This window comes from Molossus molossus, unplaced genomic scaffold (assembly GCF_014108415.1).
Source record: "Molossus molossus isolate mMolMol1 unplaced genomic scaffold, mMolMol1.p scaffold_m16_p_14, whole genome shotgun sequence".
NCBI lineage: Eukaryota > Metazoa > Chordata > Mammalia > Chiroptera > Molossidae > Molossus > Molossus molossus.
In genome coordinates this window covers 36,519,334-36,535,293 of record NW_023425349.1, presented here as the reverse complement: position 1 = coordinate 36,535,293, position 15,960 = coordinate 36,519,334, and the positions used below count along the sequence as shown (strand labels likewise).

The 15,960-nt window shown below is 39.3% G+C and overlaps 1 protein-coding gene across 1 annotated transcript; it reads right to left on the bottom strand.

Moving 5' to 3' along the window:
• Nucleotides 1-614: 614 nt before the first annotated feature.
• On the bottom strand, nucleotides 615-12,906 carry NDUFB6 (NADH:ubiquinone oxidoreductase subunit B6). Its single transcript, XM_036261285.1, has 4 exons — nucleotides 12,624-12,906; nucleotides 10,961-11,053; nucleotides 4,697-4,741; nucleotides 615-781 (listed from the first exon to the last, which is right to left on the bottom strand). The coding sequence occupies exons 1-4, from the start codon at nucleotides 12,801-12,803 to the stop codon at nucleotides 713-715; spliced, it is 387 nt and encodes a 128-aa protein (XP_036117178.1). The 5' UTR covers nucleotides 12,804-12,906; the 3' UTR covers nucleotides 615-712.
• Between the last annotated feature and the right edge of the window lie 3,054 nt (nucleotides 12,907-15,960).

The following is a 15,960-nucleotide window of genomic DNA, read 5'->3' as shown; positions in this document are numbered from 1 at the left end:
CAATGGAAAAATACTCTCAGGTGAGGATTTTAAAAAAAAAGTGTATGGAATTTCTAGTCTTATATTTGTTTATTGCAACATTTCATTCTGTTGCATGCCTTCACAATAGACTAGATTGAGTACTGTGCAAGAAAAAAAAACAAAACTATCGTATGACTATTTTTCTACATCTTGTTTCCCAAATCAAGAATGGCCAGAAGATGGTGATCACTCATATCATTTTTGTATGTCCAATTTTTACTTAATTGTTAAATAACTCAGAGTCTCTTAGCCCTGGCCGGTTTGGCTCAACGGTTAGAGTGTCAGCCTGCAGTCCAGAGAGACCTGGGTTTGGTTCCCACTAAGGGCACATACCTCGGTTGCAGTTTGTTTCCGGCCCTGGTTGGGTCATGTGGAGGGCTGTGCTGGTGCAGGGCTGTGCTGGTGGCAGCCACTCGATGTGTCCCTTTCACGTCGGTGTCTCTCTCTCTCTCTCTCTTCCTCTCTCTCCCCACTCTATCTGAACAAAAAATGGAAAAAAATGTCCTCGGGTGAGGATAAAAAAAATAAATAACTCAGAGTCTTAAATTGTATAGTGTTTGGGAAGAAACAGACAACACATATCTGAGAGTAAACTTTATTAAAGTTACTTTTCCAGAAAATATATTCAGTAAATATGGTAATGTAGCACTAAAACTTGGGCTTATATGCCTTTGAAATTTTAAATTAATCTTCAATGATGTTGATCAGGAAATTCTTTCATTGGTGGAATTACTTCTCCAGTCTCCAGAATTGTATCACCCTAGGAAAACAAACATGCATTAGTAGATAAATCTTGTCTGCAGAGGTATATCCATTCAGTTAGACCTCACACTAAAAATCTAGTTCAGCGTTGGCATTCACACTATAAAAGGGACTTAAGCCTGCTGGAGTGCCTCAGTGGTTGAGCATCAACCCGTACACCAAGAGGTCATCAGTTCGATGCCTAGTCAGGGCACATGCCCATATTGTGGGCCAAATCCCCAGTGAGGGGCATGCAGGAGGCAGCCAACTGATGTCCTCTCTCATGGATGTTTCTCTCTCTCCCTATCCCTTCCTTTCTCTCTAAAATCAATAAAGAAAAAAAAATTTTTTTAAAGGGACTTAGACAAAGCAGAGACTGTCTAAAGATAGGGAACCACTATTCAAAATCTTAAGGTATAAGTGAAAGAACAGGTGAAGTTTCACTCAAAATGACCAGAAAGAGTATGAAAGTGGTCTTCACAGAGTGATAAAGGAATAATGTTTTGTTTAATTTTTTAAATTGATTTTAGAAAGGGGGAGGGAGAGAGAGATAGAAACATCGATGAGAGAGAACACTGATGAGAGAGAACTTCAATTGGCCGCCTCCTGCATGCCCCCCACTGGGTATCGGGCCCACAACCTAGGCATATGCCCTGACTGGGTATCGAACCGACAACCTTTTGGTGCATGGATCCATGCTCAACCACTGAGCCACACCAGCCAGGCAAGGAATAATGTTTATTTGCAAGGCCCCAAGAAATCGAAGAAGCCCTAGAAAGAAGTTACAGGGAAACACCTTCAGCTCAATATAAGGAGCTAATGTATTCCCAGCAATTAAATGTGTTAGGCAATCACCAGTTTACCACTTGGCCCAGATAACAGAGACAGGATACAAACTTTGCCTGGGTAGTTGGTTCAGATATCTTTTTAAACCTAGATAGGCTTGGAAACCAGAACCAAGTGGTGAGAATCCTGGACACTCTACTGACAAGCTGTATAATTTTAGGTATATTACTTAGCTTTAGTTTCAGCTTTGTGTTCAAAATAGCAGATTCTGTCAACCTAACAGTCCATGAATGACTGAGTAGAGTAGAATTATCCCCCATCACCACCCCTGACCTGGTACTCCATGAATGACTGAGTAGAGTAGAATTATCCCCCATCACCACCCCTGACCTGGTACTGCTCAGGACTGTTATCTGATGAATAAATACACTTTTTTATGTTTAAACCATTATATATTTGGGGGATAATTTGTTACTATAGCTAACATTACCTTAACACAGAAATTAGTACTCTGAAGTGGTACTAATGCTGCTGTAATAAAAGTTGAACCACATGGCACTGGCTTAGCAGTCTAGAGGCAAGGACAATGGCATTGGAAGATAAAACATGGGGGGGAAAGCCAGTAATAACCTGGAAACAGACTGTCTAATGAGCTTGTGGTTCTAGGAGAGGTAGCTGGAAAAAAGTGATAGTATGTGTTTGACTATTAGCTGCCTTGGGAAAGTACTTTAGGAAACGAGCTCAGGCCAGAAGTGGTTGATTTGATAGGAGAAAGAATAATGGAGAGAATAAAAAAATTCAGGACCTTTCGGGACTGGAAAACCAGATTGCTTCTGAGTCTCTAAAGAGTAAGGGTTAACACTGAAGGCATTCTTGGACACCTAAGCCCAATAAAGCTCAGTAAACAGGGTCTCAGCCCTCAGTCAAAGATCAGACTGAAGCGAAGGTAGCCTTGAAAACAGAGTCTGTTTCAGATGGCCTCCACATAGCTGCCACTGAGTTGAGAGAGGCAGTTGCATGAGGACAAAGGAGAGAACTTGGTAACTGTATAGAAAGCACAGATGCATGTGGGATGACTGGAAGCAAATAGACTCCTAACAAGTATTTTCCTTTTTTGCATACCAAATGTGGGAACTAGATGGTCAAAGAAACCAAACATACAGACAATAAAAGCCTGTGAATGTTTGAACTTAAAACAATCTCTGGCACTCAACCTTCTGTGAGCAAGAGGCAGATTTAAAAGGCTGTATTACCCTAAGAGGGCATGCTTCCCAGTGCCGTTTTAGTGGTCTAAGTTGATAATGTAAAAGACAATCCCCTGGATAGAGCTAGGGGCCAGGAAGAATAATAAACAAAGATGTTACTTTCAGAAAACACAATCAGTGTCCATTCAAGTAACTCCCTATACACAAGGGTTAGGAGTCTTTGTAATACTGAACCACAATTTCAGAATTGCCAAGAACTAGTGACTGCGCTGTCTGAAATTCCACCACTGAACAATGGGGGGGGGGGGGGGGGGTGGTAAGGGGACAAGGGATACAGTTAACTTGCCTTCTTAGTTCATTGATAATTCAAATATCCCAGAGAAATCACATCTAAATCTGACCGATAATTCTATATATCATCTGGAGATCTTGGAGTTGGGGCTGGTTACAGTGATGGAATAGGACTTTGGGATTTTCCCTAGGGAAGGAATTGTGTTATATGTGTGGGGAGAAGGAAGCAAAGAGCTATTCAGACTAGAAGGATGAACTGTGACAGAGATTCCAGTCATGTGAGGCTGGGAAATATAAAAAAGCACATAGCTATTTGGGATAATGAGAATCAGTTCTGGCCAATAAGATTTAAAAGACGCGATGTAAGCTACTTCTAAGTTTAGGCCTTAAAATCATCCCAAGACATCTAGCCCTGTCTTCTCCTAACATGATCTTGAAAGCCTCATTCTAGATGGCATAACTATAAGATTGAGGAATAGCACCTGCTCCACATTGTCTGTGATATCAGTAAGAAACTGACTTTTGTTTTGTTAAGCCATGGAGGTTTGAGGATATGTTTCTTACTGCTTATTCTATTCTGTGTACAAACAAGCATTCTTCAGGTTCTCAAATGGGAAGCTTCTCAAAGAGGTCAATGGCACAGAAATAAAAAGAACCACAGTGGCAAAAAGTACAGTAGGAGAAATGCTATGGAAGTATTATGTGGTCTTCTAATGAGAGCCCTTCTTCTTTTCCCTTGACCAGTAATGGCAAAATAAATAAATAATAAACAAATATGTAAATGGAAGAATATATAAATTACCCAACTGGTGAAACCAGTAAGATAATTGCCTATTTTGAGACTACCTAGGCCCTAACACATCAATTATACATAATGAAATACAGAAGAAATCCCCTACTACTTCTTCCTAAAGCAGAGTTCTAACTGGAAGGTTAGCCAATTTTGGTGGTTCTCCCTAAAATTCCCTTCTGTTGTACTAGAGGAATTACTGTGACTGTCATTTGACTGAAGCAAGAATCAACATGAGTTTTTTTCAAAATTATAAAAGTTAGACATTGATGATAGTTCATTATTTGTGACAAAAACATAACATGTATTTTTCTATGTTAAACAATAACCTCACAACCAGTAAAAGTACCAATTGACTATTTACTGTGTAATCTTTTAATGCTAAAAAGACTCATTTTAAATTAGGATAATTATACATTCATATAAAGTTTAAGCATACATGAACAGGTTTTAAATTCATAGATGGAGATGTTAAGGTCAAACTGCCATAAGTAATGATAGCTTGGAAATAGTAACAGGAATTCACTTGCTATTACTATGCTCAGGTGTCTGCTCAGGTGTGTGCCTAAGCCCTAACCCTACATAAAAACAGGATGCCTACTTCAGTTCACTTTAGGACTACAAAGGTCATACAAGTTTTTTAGATAGTTTGAAAGGAAATGTGCTCACGTCCCATTTTCAACTGTAACTGCTACCTCACACTATTTCCTCCTTTTTAAAAATAAAAAAAGAATATACAAAACATGCACTTGAACTGGCAGTGAAAAGGAAGGACCATTTTAGTCAAACAATCACTTGCGGAGGGAAAGGAGAAAGAAAAATAATGAAAAAAAAGAAAAATCAGAGCTGTTTTAAGACTTACTGGGAATATTCTGGGCTTCTTTTCAACAATGGCATATGGTTTTGTCTGCAATAAAAGTAATACTCTGTTAATTATGGTTTTAGAGTTTCTTCTAAAAAAAAAAAAAATAGATCACATCCCAAATTTAACTTAGTCCCAAATTTTCACCAAACTCCAGACTCACACAACCAACTGTTTACTCAACATCTCTACTTGGCTTTCAAATAGGCACCTCAAACTTAACCATGTCCAACACTTAACTTCCACCAGCCCCTAATTTGCCCCTATCTCAGTATATGACCTATTCATTCTTCCAGTTAAGTAGGCAAAAAACTTTGACTTCTCAGCAGATCCTGTTGGTTCTACCTTGAGATTATATTCTGAATGTCCTTCTCACCACCTCTAGTACTACTACCCTTGTTCAAGCCTCTATCATTTTTCACCTCAGTGCCCTCCTACAGTCTAACCTCCACCCTGCAGGCAGAGTAGAGGGATTCTTTTAAGAATCCCTCAAAGTTTCTTAATTCTTAGAGAAAAAGCCGAAGTCCTTGCTGTGATCTCTAAGACCCTGCACAATGTGGCCCTTGGCTACCTCTCTGAGTTCCTACTCCTCTCTCCTTGTACTCTAATACATATACTAGGGGTAGCTCCTTTGCTATTAGTCCAATCAGTTGGGCCTGCTTAAGCCTCAGAGCCATTATACTTAATGATTCCTTTAACTGAAATGCTCTTCTCCTAGTTATCTGCTTGGTCCATATCCTCGTGTTATTTATGTTTCTCTTCAAATAGCACTTCCTCAGAGAGGCCTAATTTAAAAAGCAGTCCCTATCATTCTCTAGTCTTTTACCCTATTTTGTTTTTCTTCTACAGATTTATCACCTCCATTATAAACCTCTTTGTTTATCTATTTATTGCCAGTCTCCAAGACTAGAATAAACATTTCATGAGGGGAGAGACTCATCTGATTTGTATCCTTGTGTTTAGAACAGTGCCTTGAACACAGGAGGAACTAAATAAATATTTTTAAAATAAATGTATCTATACAGCATATAAATTTTCATGAAATACCAAACCAAAATATTCAGAAGGTTATTGGCATGATGGAAAACTCAGAAATTGAAGCCAAAAGCAGGAGAGAAACTTAGAATACAATTAGAGGACAGTAAAGTGTCTTTAAAAACATTTTACAGCCCGGCCGGTGTGGCTCAGTGGTTGAATATCGACCCATGCACCAAGAGGTCACTGGTTCGATTCCCAGTCAGGGCACATGCCCAGGTTGTGAGTCAAACCCCCAGTGGGGAGCATTGATATTTCTGTCTCTCTCCCTCTCCCTTCTTCTCTCTCTCTAAAAATAAATAAAAAACCTATTACCACACATATATATATATTACCATAAATATATATATAATATATGTATATAAATTTTACATAATACAATGTGAAAACATTAGAACATCTTTAAGAACTCCAACCAGAGGTAATAAGACATTGAAATGTCATCAGATAGAAGGTAAAATTCAACTAAGCAGTAAAGGTTTTAGCTGAAGCAAACTGGCTGCAAGGGTTATTAAGGATGCAGTCTTACCCAAATTAATAGAAAATAAGGTAAGAGAGAGGCCTTGGGACCTCTACCAACACAAAACCTTTAACTAATTATGTCATCTTTGACTCAGAATAAATCACCTGGAAGTATGAATCCCTCAAATAAGCACCCATATTAATGTCTTGAATTGTTGACCTAGTAACTGCAGCTTATTAAATTTGCTTCTTTTAGGAGATGTGTCTTTTCAATCCTAGAAAATTTAGTTAAATATAGATATGACAAAGTAAATCAAATCCAGAGTATAAACAGATGAATGTCAAATGTAATGAGTTCTGAAAACAATGGGACAATCCATATATTCTGTTTTGTTTTTTGTTTTTGTTAATCCTCACCTGAGGATATTTTTCCACTGATTTTTAGATTGAGTAGAAGGGGGAAGGGGAACATTGATGTGAGAGAGACACATTGATTGGTTGCCTCCCACACAATTGGGGCTGGGGATCAACGGGTATGTGCCCTTGACTGGGAATCAAACCCAAGACCCTTTGGTCCGCAGGCGGACGCTCTAACCACTGAGCCAAACTGGCCAGGGCTTAAAATATTAGTTTTAGGATTCTGGTTGAAGTGCATAATTGATTTAAACTTGTGATTTTAAGTTTCAAAAGATTTTGCATCATAGGGTCATTCATTCGCCCTATAAATACTTAAAAATAAACTACAGTGATACCTCGGTTCTCGAACGCCTTGACTTTCGACCAAATCGGTATTCGACCAGGAGATTCGAGAAACTTTTGTCTTGGAATCCGAACAAATATTTGGAACTCGAACTTCCGAGATGAGCCGAGTTGAGCCGAATGGCGTTCATTCGGCCCAGCGCGCCTTGCTTGCGTCATCAGTGTGAGTGCAGAGAGAGAGTCACGCTTTGTGGAGAGAGTCACGCTTTACACTGAATTTAACCCTTAGACATACTGTACACTTTTATTTCTTGTTGAGACTTATGTTTTTCTACATATTATATACAAATTAGGCCAGTAAATAGGCATTTTCTGGGGCTTGGAACGAATTAATCCAGTTTCCATTATTTCCTATTGGGTTTCATTGCTTCAGTTCTCGAACAATTTGGTTCTCGACCATCCTCCTGGAACGAATTATGTTCGAGAACCGAGGTATCACTGTATAACTTCCAAAGCTAGAAATTTTAGAGTCATAAATGACTCTGAACCTTGGTTTCATCCCTAACTTAACTTGGGCTATTTCTTCCTTAAAAAGTATCTTCTGGCTTCACTTTTTTTTTTCCATTCCTGCTATCTTCACCCGAACCAGATTCTCATCACCTAACACCCACTAAACAGTGACAGCCTCCAGCTGATTTGCCTGATGTCAGGACTTTCCTCCCTTCAATTTACCTTACATATAAATGGTTTTTCTGTTTTTCTAAATATATCACTTTTATTAAGTTATTTTCCTATTTACAAATGGAAAGCTTCCCACTGCCTATCACATAAGGGTCAAATTCTTCTGCTTGGTTCGCAGGACCTTGCATTAATTGGTCCCAGCCTACAGAAGCAAGAGACTTGCTATTTAGTCATCTCTTCAGTCTTCAGTAGATATGGCATATGGCCATGCTCATTACTGACTCCTTATCTTTCTTTTTACAGGAATAACTTTTTTCCAACATACTCTTATGAAAATCACAACTTTACTATCTTCCAACTTTATTATAAACTCCTTGAAGTCAGGAATATTGTCTTACATATTTTCTATATCAATAAAAGAAGAGAACACACTAGGTACTCCATAGTCGTTGATTAATGGATATAATCTGCTTAGTGAAGAGATCAGAGGTGATGTCAGTGGTCAGAATTTTAGAGACCACACAATCAACAGAGAACAAGTCATGTTAGAGGGAATTTTCTGAGAACCCCAGTTATTTGCTTCACTCTCCTTTCAATAGGCTAACTTCAAAGGGATTATCTACAATTTGTTAGGCAGTCCCTAACTTTTGTTTTTATCTTGAAATAAATTTACAGAAAGTTGCAAGAATTATAAAAATAGTTTTTTGTTTTTTTTTAACCAAATTACTTAATAGTAAATTGCTGTCTATTTTATTACTTTCGGATATTTCCTACAAATAAGGACAATATTCTTAAAATAATCACAACAGAGCCACCAAAACTGCTACATTACAACTTTCTACTTAGTCTAAAGAACCTATTCAAATTTTACCAATTGTCTCCAGTTATTTAAAATTCTCAGAAAATCTCCTTACGTGACTTGTTCATTTTTTAAAAAAAATATATTTTTATTGATTTTTTAGAGAGAGCGAGAAACATCAATCAGCTGCCTCCTGCACCCCCCCCCCCCCCGAACTGGGGATTGAGCCAGAAACCTGGGCACATGCCCTGACCAGGAATCGAACTGGGACCTCTCAGTCCATGGGACAACGCTCCATCCACTTAGCCACACCAGCTGGGCCCATTTTTATTCTTTTGACTAAGCAAATTATGCCTATTAATCAAGAACTGCATTTAGCTGACATGCCTATTTAGTTTTTTTCAATCTGGAAAGAATCTTCAGTTAATCTTTAACTTTCATGATTTTGACACTTTTGAAGCTTGAACAAGCCAATTATTATGTAGAAAAGTCATTCTTTTGGGGTTTGTCTTTAGTATCCTCATGATTAGATTCAGGTCATGCATTTTTGGCAGGAATATTGCAAAATCGATGCTGTTTTCTTTTTATTGCATCCTATCAAGTAGTACGCAATTTCAGTTTATTCCATTATTAGTAATGTTAATTTACACTTCTTTTTTTTTTTTTAAAGGGGAAAATCCTCACCCAAGGACATTTTTCCATTTTTTATTCAGATAGAGCAGGAGGGAGAGAGAGGGAGAGAGAGAGAGAGAAACATCGATGTGAAAGGGACACATCGAGTGGCTGCCACCCGCACGACAGGGCCAGGGATAAACTGCAGCCAAGGTACATGCCCTTAGTGGGAACCGAACCCGGGTCTCTGTGGACCGCAGGCTGACGCTCTAACCGCTGAGCCAAACCGGCCAGGGCAATTTACACTTCTTGATTAAGGTGGTTATCTGCCAGGTTTCTCCACCACAAAATTACTCTTTTTACCTTTGTAACAAATAAATATATTGAAGATAGGTATTTTGAGATAAATCTTAGTATCTTTTGATGTTCCCTGGCTGAATAAAATATTACTATGATGTTTCTAAAATTATGACTTTTCTATCATTCCTTGTCCACTTATTATTTAGCAATCTATTATACAAATCAAGCTTCCTCTTTTACCAATTTATTACTTACTTATCTATATGAGTGTGTACTCATGGATTTACATTTTATTTACTCAGTTGTCTATTATTTATTTTGATGCTCAAATTGTCCCTGTGAGAGTCTTTCAAGCTGACTTTGTCTTTTGATATATCTCCATCATTCTTTCAACAAAGCTTTACTTTATGGCACAACAAGCTCATCTTGTGTTTTCCCTGTCCCAGCCCTGGAACTGGCCATTTCTTCCAAAGAGCTCTGGATCCTTTCAGTGAAGAATTTTGTTTAGAAATTAAGACCAGGCTGCTAGATGTGTTAATTACCATGAGGTAGCTCTGCCACCGTGCACTGTCAGTGGACAGAGCTAGGGAATATCCACACTTACATCTATATTTACTATATCTATCAATACATATTTAAAAGCACAAGTTCATACCCATACTTCCAATTCCACTCTGGTAGCACAGTGTTTTCTCCCTTTCCATATATGTAGATCCCTTTTCCAACAATGGGAATCCTGGGTCCCATTATCATCAATATATGTACTTTTTTGTTCCTGTATATAATCAATCTCCTGACATGATCACCCACTCCAATATGAATAACATCCTCACCTCATTCTGGTTCTGACATCTTACTCCATGCTGCCACCTCCATCACTGCCCCAAACCACCCTTCTTCCATTATCTTACACCAGAGTGCCACCACTGCTATTCTCCAGACAGGTCTACTCACCAAAACCCCACCCCCACCCCCCACACAGCAACCCACTCAGGATCTAACACTCCTCAACGGGTACAAGAATGCCCTCCTACTCTGTATGGGGTACATGCTAGGCAGCCACCGCTGCTCTCCCTTCCATGCCCCTCCTGAAATGCACTCCTTCATCACCCTGCCTGGCCTCCAACACCCTACACCAGGATATCCTTAGCCTTTAAACTATGGCAACTGGTTCAGTTCAACCACCACATGCAAGATCTTTAAGTGAAAAAGTTCAAGCATTCTAAAGAAAAAAAAGTGAAAAATCAAATAGAATGAAGAAAAGGGAAATAGGATGATGCCAAAGATAGCCTTTGGTTATTTTGAATTTTACCTTATACCAGATCTATGCTCAAAAAGAGAAGTAGAAATTCTTTTCTCCCTTCCAACTCATGATCCTGAATTTACACTAGTATTATTAGGTCAACTACATTCTGATCATTTAAACACTGTTTTTATGAGGAAATGCATTTTAAGTTGTAAGCAACTAATATAAAGATTAACTTTCTGAAAAACCATATATTACTTAAGTTTCATTAAACCTTTTACCCTAAAAGGATCCAAAGTCATTGAAAATCGGTTACAAGTGGCAGACTATTTCTACTAAGTAAAGCAGAGTAAGGTATACCCACATAGGAAATAATTTTATACAATATTAAAAATAAATTCTGAAAAACACATATTTAAAACATACTTACATTCACATGATATTTGAAATAATAATGCACAAGCCAGGCAGGTATAAGTACATGAGTAAAAACAAGGATACTATGCCGGTATGTTTTATAGATCTGGGGAGAAAAAAAACCATACACAAAATAAACAGATATTCCATCTTTTACATTTGTGGCAGAAAAAAAACAAAACAAAACACCCATCAATGATATAACAATGTCATGATTATTTTAAAATCTCTAAATGCTACAAATTTCTTTATAGTCTGTAGCTAATTTCACCCTTTGAAATATTTTTACTAAACATAGGGCTGACAGGGGATACCTAGAGTTCAGTGCAAACTGCATAAGACAAGTAGCAATTTACCCAGCCATGTGTATCAGTGGATTGAGAGTAGTCCCATGAACTGAGAGGTCCCCATTGGACCTGGGCTCGATCCCCAGTAGGGGGCGTGCAGGAAGAAGGCGATCAATGTTTCTCTCTGACATCAGTGTTTCTCTCTCTCTCTCTCTCTCTCTCTCTCCCTTCCTTTCTCTAAATAAAAAAAATCAATTAAAAAAACAAGTAGCATTTTGCAAAACTATAGTAAGACATTTATAGGGGTGTGTGTGTGTGTGTGTGTGTGTTTTAATACTTCTAGCCCTGGCTGGATAGCTCAGTTGGTTAGAGCACTGTAAGAAAGTAGATACACAGATTTCAATGTGAACTCCTTCAATTCCTAGCTCTATGACCACAGGTAAATCACTGAATTTTGTAGGCCTCAGTTTCCACTCATTTCAAAAGAGAATTAGGAATAATTTTCTACTTTATAGGAGTAAAAACTTAAACACATGTAAAACCCTCAGCAAAGTGCCATGCCAAACATATGTAAGCACTCAAGAGTTACTTATGAGTACTATTCCATTATTATTAGCCAATGTCATAGTTAAGTGAAAGCAATTCTGAGATACAGGGTTTATCCCCCATGACTGATGTAATTTAATTAACAACCTCAAGAAAATGCCCACAGACCCTGAAAATAAAGACAACTCTCCAATGAGTTATTTTCTGCAGAGTAAAGTCCAAGAATGGCATTGTTTAATGAAAAGGTGTGTTAAAAGTACACAGTAGTAGTTTAGAAAGGTGGCTCTTGAATATGATTCATTAAGCATACCAATAGAACCCTGTCTATTATGGTGATCATTTGAGGGCTGTACTATCAGCCAGTGGCTCATTGTGCCTTCTGGTAGTGAGTTGTAGTGTTAGTTGGTCTCCAAAACTTCAACCTTAAAAATCAGACAAGTGTCCTCAAATACTAAAATCATAAAACTTTAACTGGTGAGTCCTTGGATATCAGTCTCAGGGGAAATCTGTACAGTCAAAAGAGAACCAAACGTGCAGCGTTCTGTAAAACCCAAGCAAAGATTCGCCTCCCCATCATACTGGACAGCAAAGGGGCGTGACTCTCCCAAAGCCATACATGCTTCTGGCCTCCTGACTCCCAGCCTAGGACTCTTGGGACAGTGCAGTGTTCTGGCTAAACCTAAGTCTCGGCTGAACCTGATTCTGCCTCGGGGAACTATCGGGATTTGCAGGCGCAGAGCGATGTCAGTGTCCTTGGTGAGGGTACTAGCAGCAGGCATCCCAGCAGACAGGCTGGGGGTCGCGGAGGGTTGTGTGTATGGGGAGCGAGGGGCCGTCACTCACCAGATTCTTCCAGGGGGCCTGGTCCTGCAGAAACGTATTCCAGAATCTCTCCAAAGGCCACATCCTCTGAGGGGGCAGCACTGGCTCCCGGGGGCTCAGCTCCTGGTCCTTCAGCCATCGCCTTCTCAGTTCTCGCAGCTGCTGCAGCCGCAGTTTCTCATCTGGCGTGTACCCTGTCATGTCGCCACTAACACCCAGGCAGAAGGAAACTGGGCGTCCCCGACCAGGGTCTGGTCACCTATGCGCGCTCCCGCTGGGCAAAGCGACCTTGCGAGGACGCCTAGCCGCGTCGCGCCGTTATGACGCCACCCTGGTCCTATCTCCTCAGCGGCTCCAATCTCCGCGCACCGGCTGGGCATGCGCAAAGCCCTGCACCGCAGCTCACCGGGTCGGAGGGTCAGCGGGAGGGTGGGAGGAGCGCTTCAGGTACCGTTTAAGCGGGGAGAGACAGGTAAGAAGAAAGGGTGAGAGGTCGGAGGACCAGAGGTTCTGACAAGGAAGAACTGGAGTGCTGGGAGCTGGAAGGATGCGAATATGTGATTCCTTGAATGTGATGTCCAAATGTAAAATTCTTTACTTGCCCCTCCCACCTTGGAATTCCTCTTCTTGTGACCTAGAGCCTAGAGTGTTTATTACATGAAGTTTAAATCCCAGCCATGTCAGTGACTACTGGCAAATACCTTGAGCAGTTATCCCAATAAGTTTCTTCATCTGTACTGCAAGTAAAAAGTGTAGTTTAATGTCTAAGAGAATTAGACGCATTCACACTTCGACTCAGCAATTCCACCTTTAGGACTTCGTCCCAAAGATAGAGTGGTAAAAATATGGAAGGATTGTGCACAACTATTCACTGTGGCACTGTTTATAATAAAATACTGGAAATTACCTCCAAATTCCTCAATAGAGAACTTGGTTGAATAAAATGCGGCACAACAACACAATGAAGTGCTCTATATACAACTGGATTGATCTCTAGAATATATTAAGTGAAAAAAACTAAAAGGATGGAAGTTTGTACAGTATGTTACCTTTTATCCAAAAAGGGAGGGTGGTAGTAATATTAAATATATATACATGTTTGATTAAATTTTTTAAATAATGAAAAGGAAACTTGATTTTTAAAAAAATGTTACCAATGAGGAAGGAAGGGAATAGGATAGAGGAGACAGGGATAGAAGTTAAACTTTTCTAAATATATCTCATTTAATAGAATTGACTCTAGAACTATGTAAACATTTCATGTTACCAAAAACAAAATTAAATTTACCAAAAGCAGCCTCTGAAAATCAAAAGTAAAAACACATGGATCTAACTGATCTGCTTGGTGGCATAATCTCGAAAACACACAACATTTTGAGTAACTTTTTTTCCCATTATTTTTCTTCATTCTACTAAAATTTAACACATACATATCAATAAAAATACAAATGAATATCAGTATCATATAGACCGATTATAATAAAATACAGGTTTTAGTTTATAGAACTTTGTTACTGCAAGACCAAAAATCTTACACATTTCAAGTAACTTTAAAACCATTAAATTACTGTACATCTATAGCTCAAAGACAAAAAGAACTGCAAAAAAAAAAAAATCTCAAGCTGTTTTAAGTACTCATATTGTTGATAGTGACGGTGGTGGAGATATTGTTAATCTGACACAAAAATAAATGGTTACAGTGGGAATTTTGTAATGCCAGAAAGGAGATACAAATGTAAATTGTATGTGTTTAAGTAAAAACTCTATAGTCCTGAAATTAAATAGAAAGGATAATAATCAATTCATGATATATATGATTTTCTCATTTAATTTTATCTCCTAGATTGTGATCTCTAAGTATCATTTTTCATTAAAAGGAACAAAGATTCCTTGGAGCAGCAGTTCTCAAATATTTTGCTACCAAACCTTCTCTAAACTGTTAAAAATTGTTGAGGACTCCAAAGAGCTTTTGTTTATTGGGTTATATATGTTGATCTAGAATTACATTAGAAACTAAAACAGATTTTAAAATAACAAAATATCCATTAAAAATTATTTAGTGAGAAGAGTGCCATTGTTTTTACATTTTTGCAAATTTCTTTACTGCCTGGCTTAAATAATGACAGCAGAATTCTTATAACTGTGTCTGCATTCGATTGTAATATCACACAATATCACACATGTAACCTTTGGGAAACTTCATACACAGTTGTGAGAGAATGAGAGTTAAAAAGGGAAAATAGCAACTTAGTATCATTATGAAAATAATTTTGATCTTACAGAGCCAATGAAAGGACCACAGGGTGTCCCCAGATTACACTTTGAGAACCATAGCCTTAGAGAAATAGCTAGTTCCTGGTCTGTCTTGGGAAATGTAAAAGAAGCCTGAAATATCTTATCTTAGCAAAAAGCAAGGACTTTTTTTCTTTTTTTTTTTTTCCTTTGTAGTATGTGCCCCTAGCGGGAACTGAACCCGGTACTCTCTGGTCCGCAGGCCAACTCTCAACTGCTGAGCCAAACTGGCCAGGACTTTTTTTCATTTTTTTAATTCTTACCCGGGGATATTTTTTCATTGATTTTCAGATAGAGTGGGAGGGTGGGAGAGAGAGAGAGAGAAACATCAATGTGAGAAAGACATATTGAAGACTTCCGGTCAAGATGGTGGCGTAGGTAAACGCGGTATCACGTCCTCCCAAAACCACATCAAAGTTACAACTAAACTACAGAACAACCATCATTCAAAACTGCCTGAAATCAAGCTGAATGAAGTCCTACAACTATGGAATTAAAGAAGCAGCCTCATCAAGACTGGTAGGAGAGGCGGAGGTGGACGGGCTGGTCCCACACCCACGTGTGGCGGATAAAAATCAGGAGGCTATCTCGGCTGGGAAGTTCCTTCCTGAGGACTTAGGGGTCCCCATCCCACACCAGGTGCCCTGCTCAGGGTTCCAGTGCCAGGAAGAGAAGTCCCCATAACTTCTGGCTGTAAAACCAGCGGGAACTGAGGCTCAGGGAGGTTGAGGCAGCTGGAGACCCAGGCAGCTCCTCTTAAAGGGCCCGCACATGGATTTGTTGGACTCACTCCCTCTAAGCTTGGAGGGAAGGCAGCTTGAGAGGCACCAGAAACATACAGGGAAGAACTGAGCTGTTTGGCATTGGAGCGAGGGCTGGAGAGGGGGCTTTCTCCAGGATAAACGTGCTGTAAGAGGCCTTTGTTCCTTTGGTGAGCCCTTCCCTGGAGCAGCAGACAGCGGCCATATCTGGGACTCCAGCAACCTGGCTCACACTGGTTGCCCCGCCCTGCTGACTCCCTGAGGCCCTGCCCCACCCAACTTTCAGGCCCACCCAAGCTGTTGCC

Coding starts and splice junctions, on each gene's coding strand:
- NDUFB6 (XM_036261285.1), bottom strand. CDS start 12,803: ATGACAGGGTACACGCCAGATGAGAAACTGCGGCTGCAGCAGCTGCGA. Junction 4,742..10,960: donor ATTTCAAATATCATGTGAAT/GTAAGTATGTTT, acceptor CTTTTATTGCAG/ACAAAACCATATGCCATTGT. Junction 782..4,696: donor AGAAGCCCAGAATATTCCCA/GTAAGTCTTAAA, acceptor TTGTTTTCCTAG/GGTGATACAATTCTGGAGAC.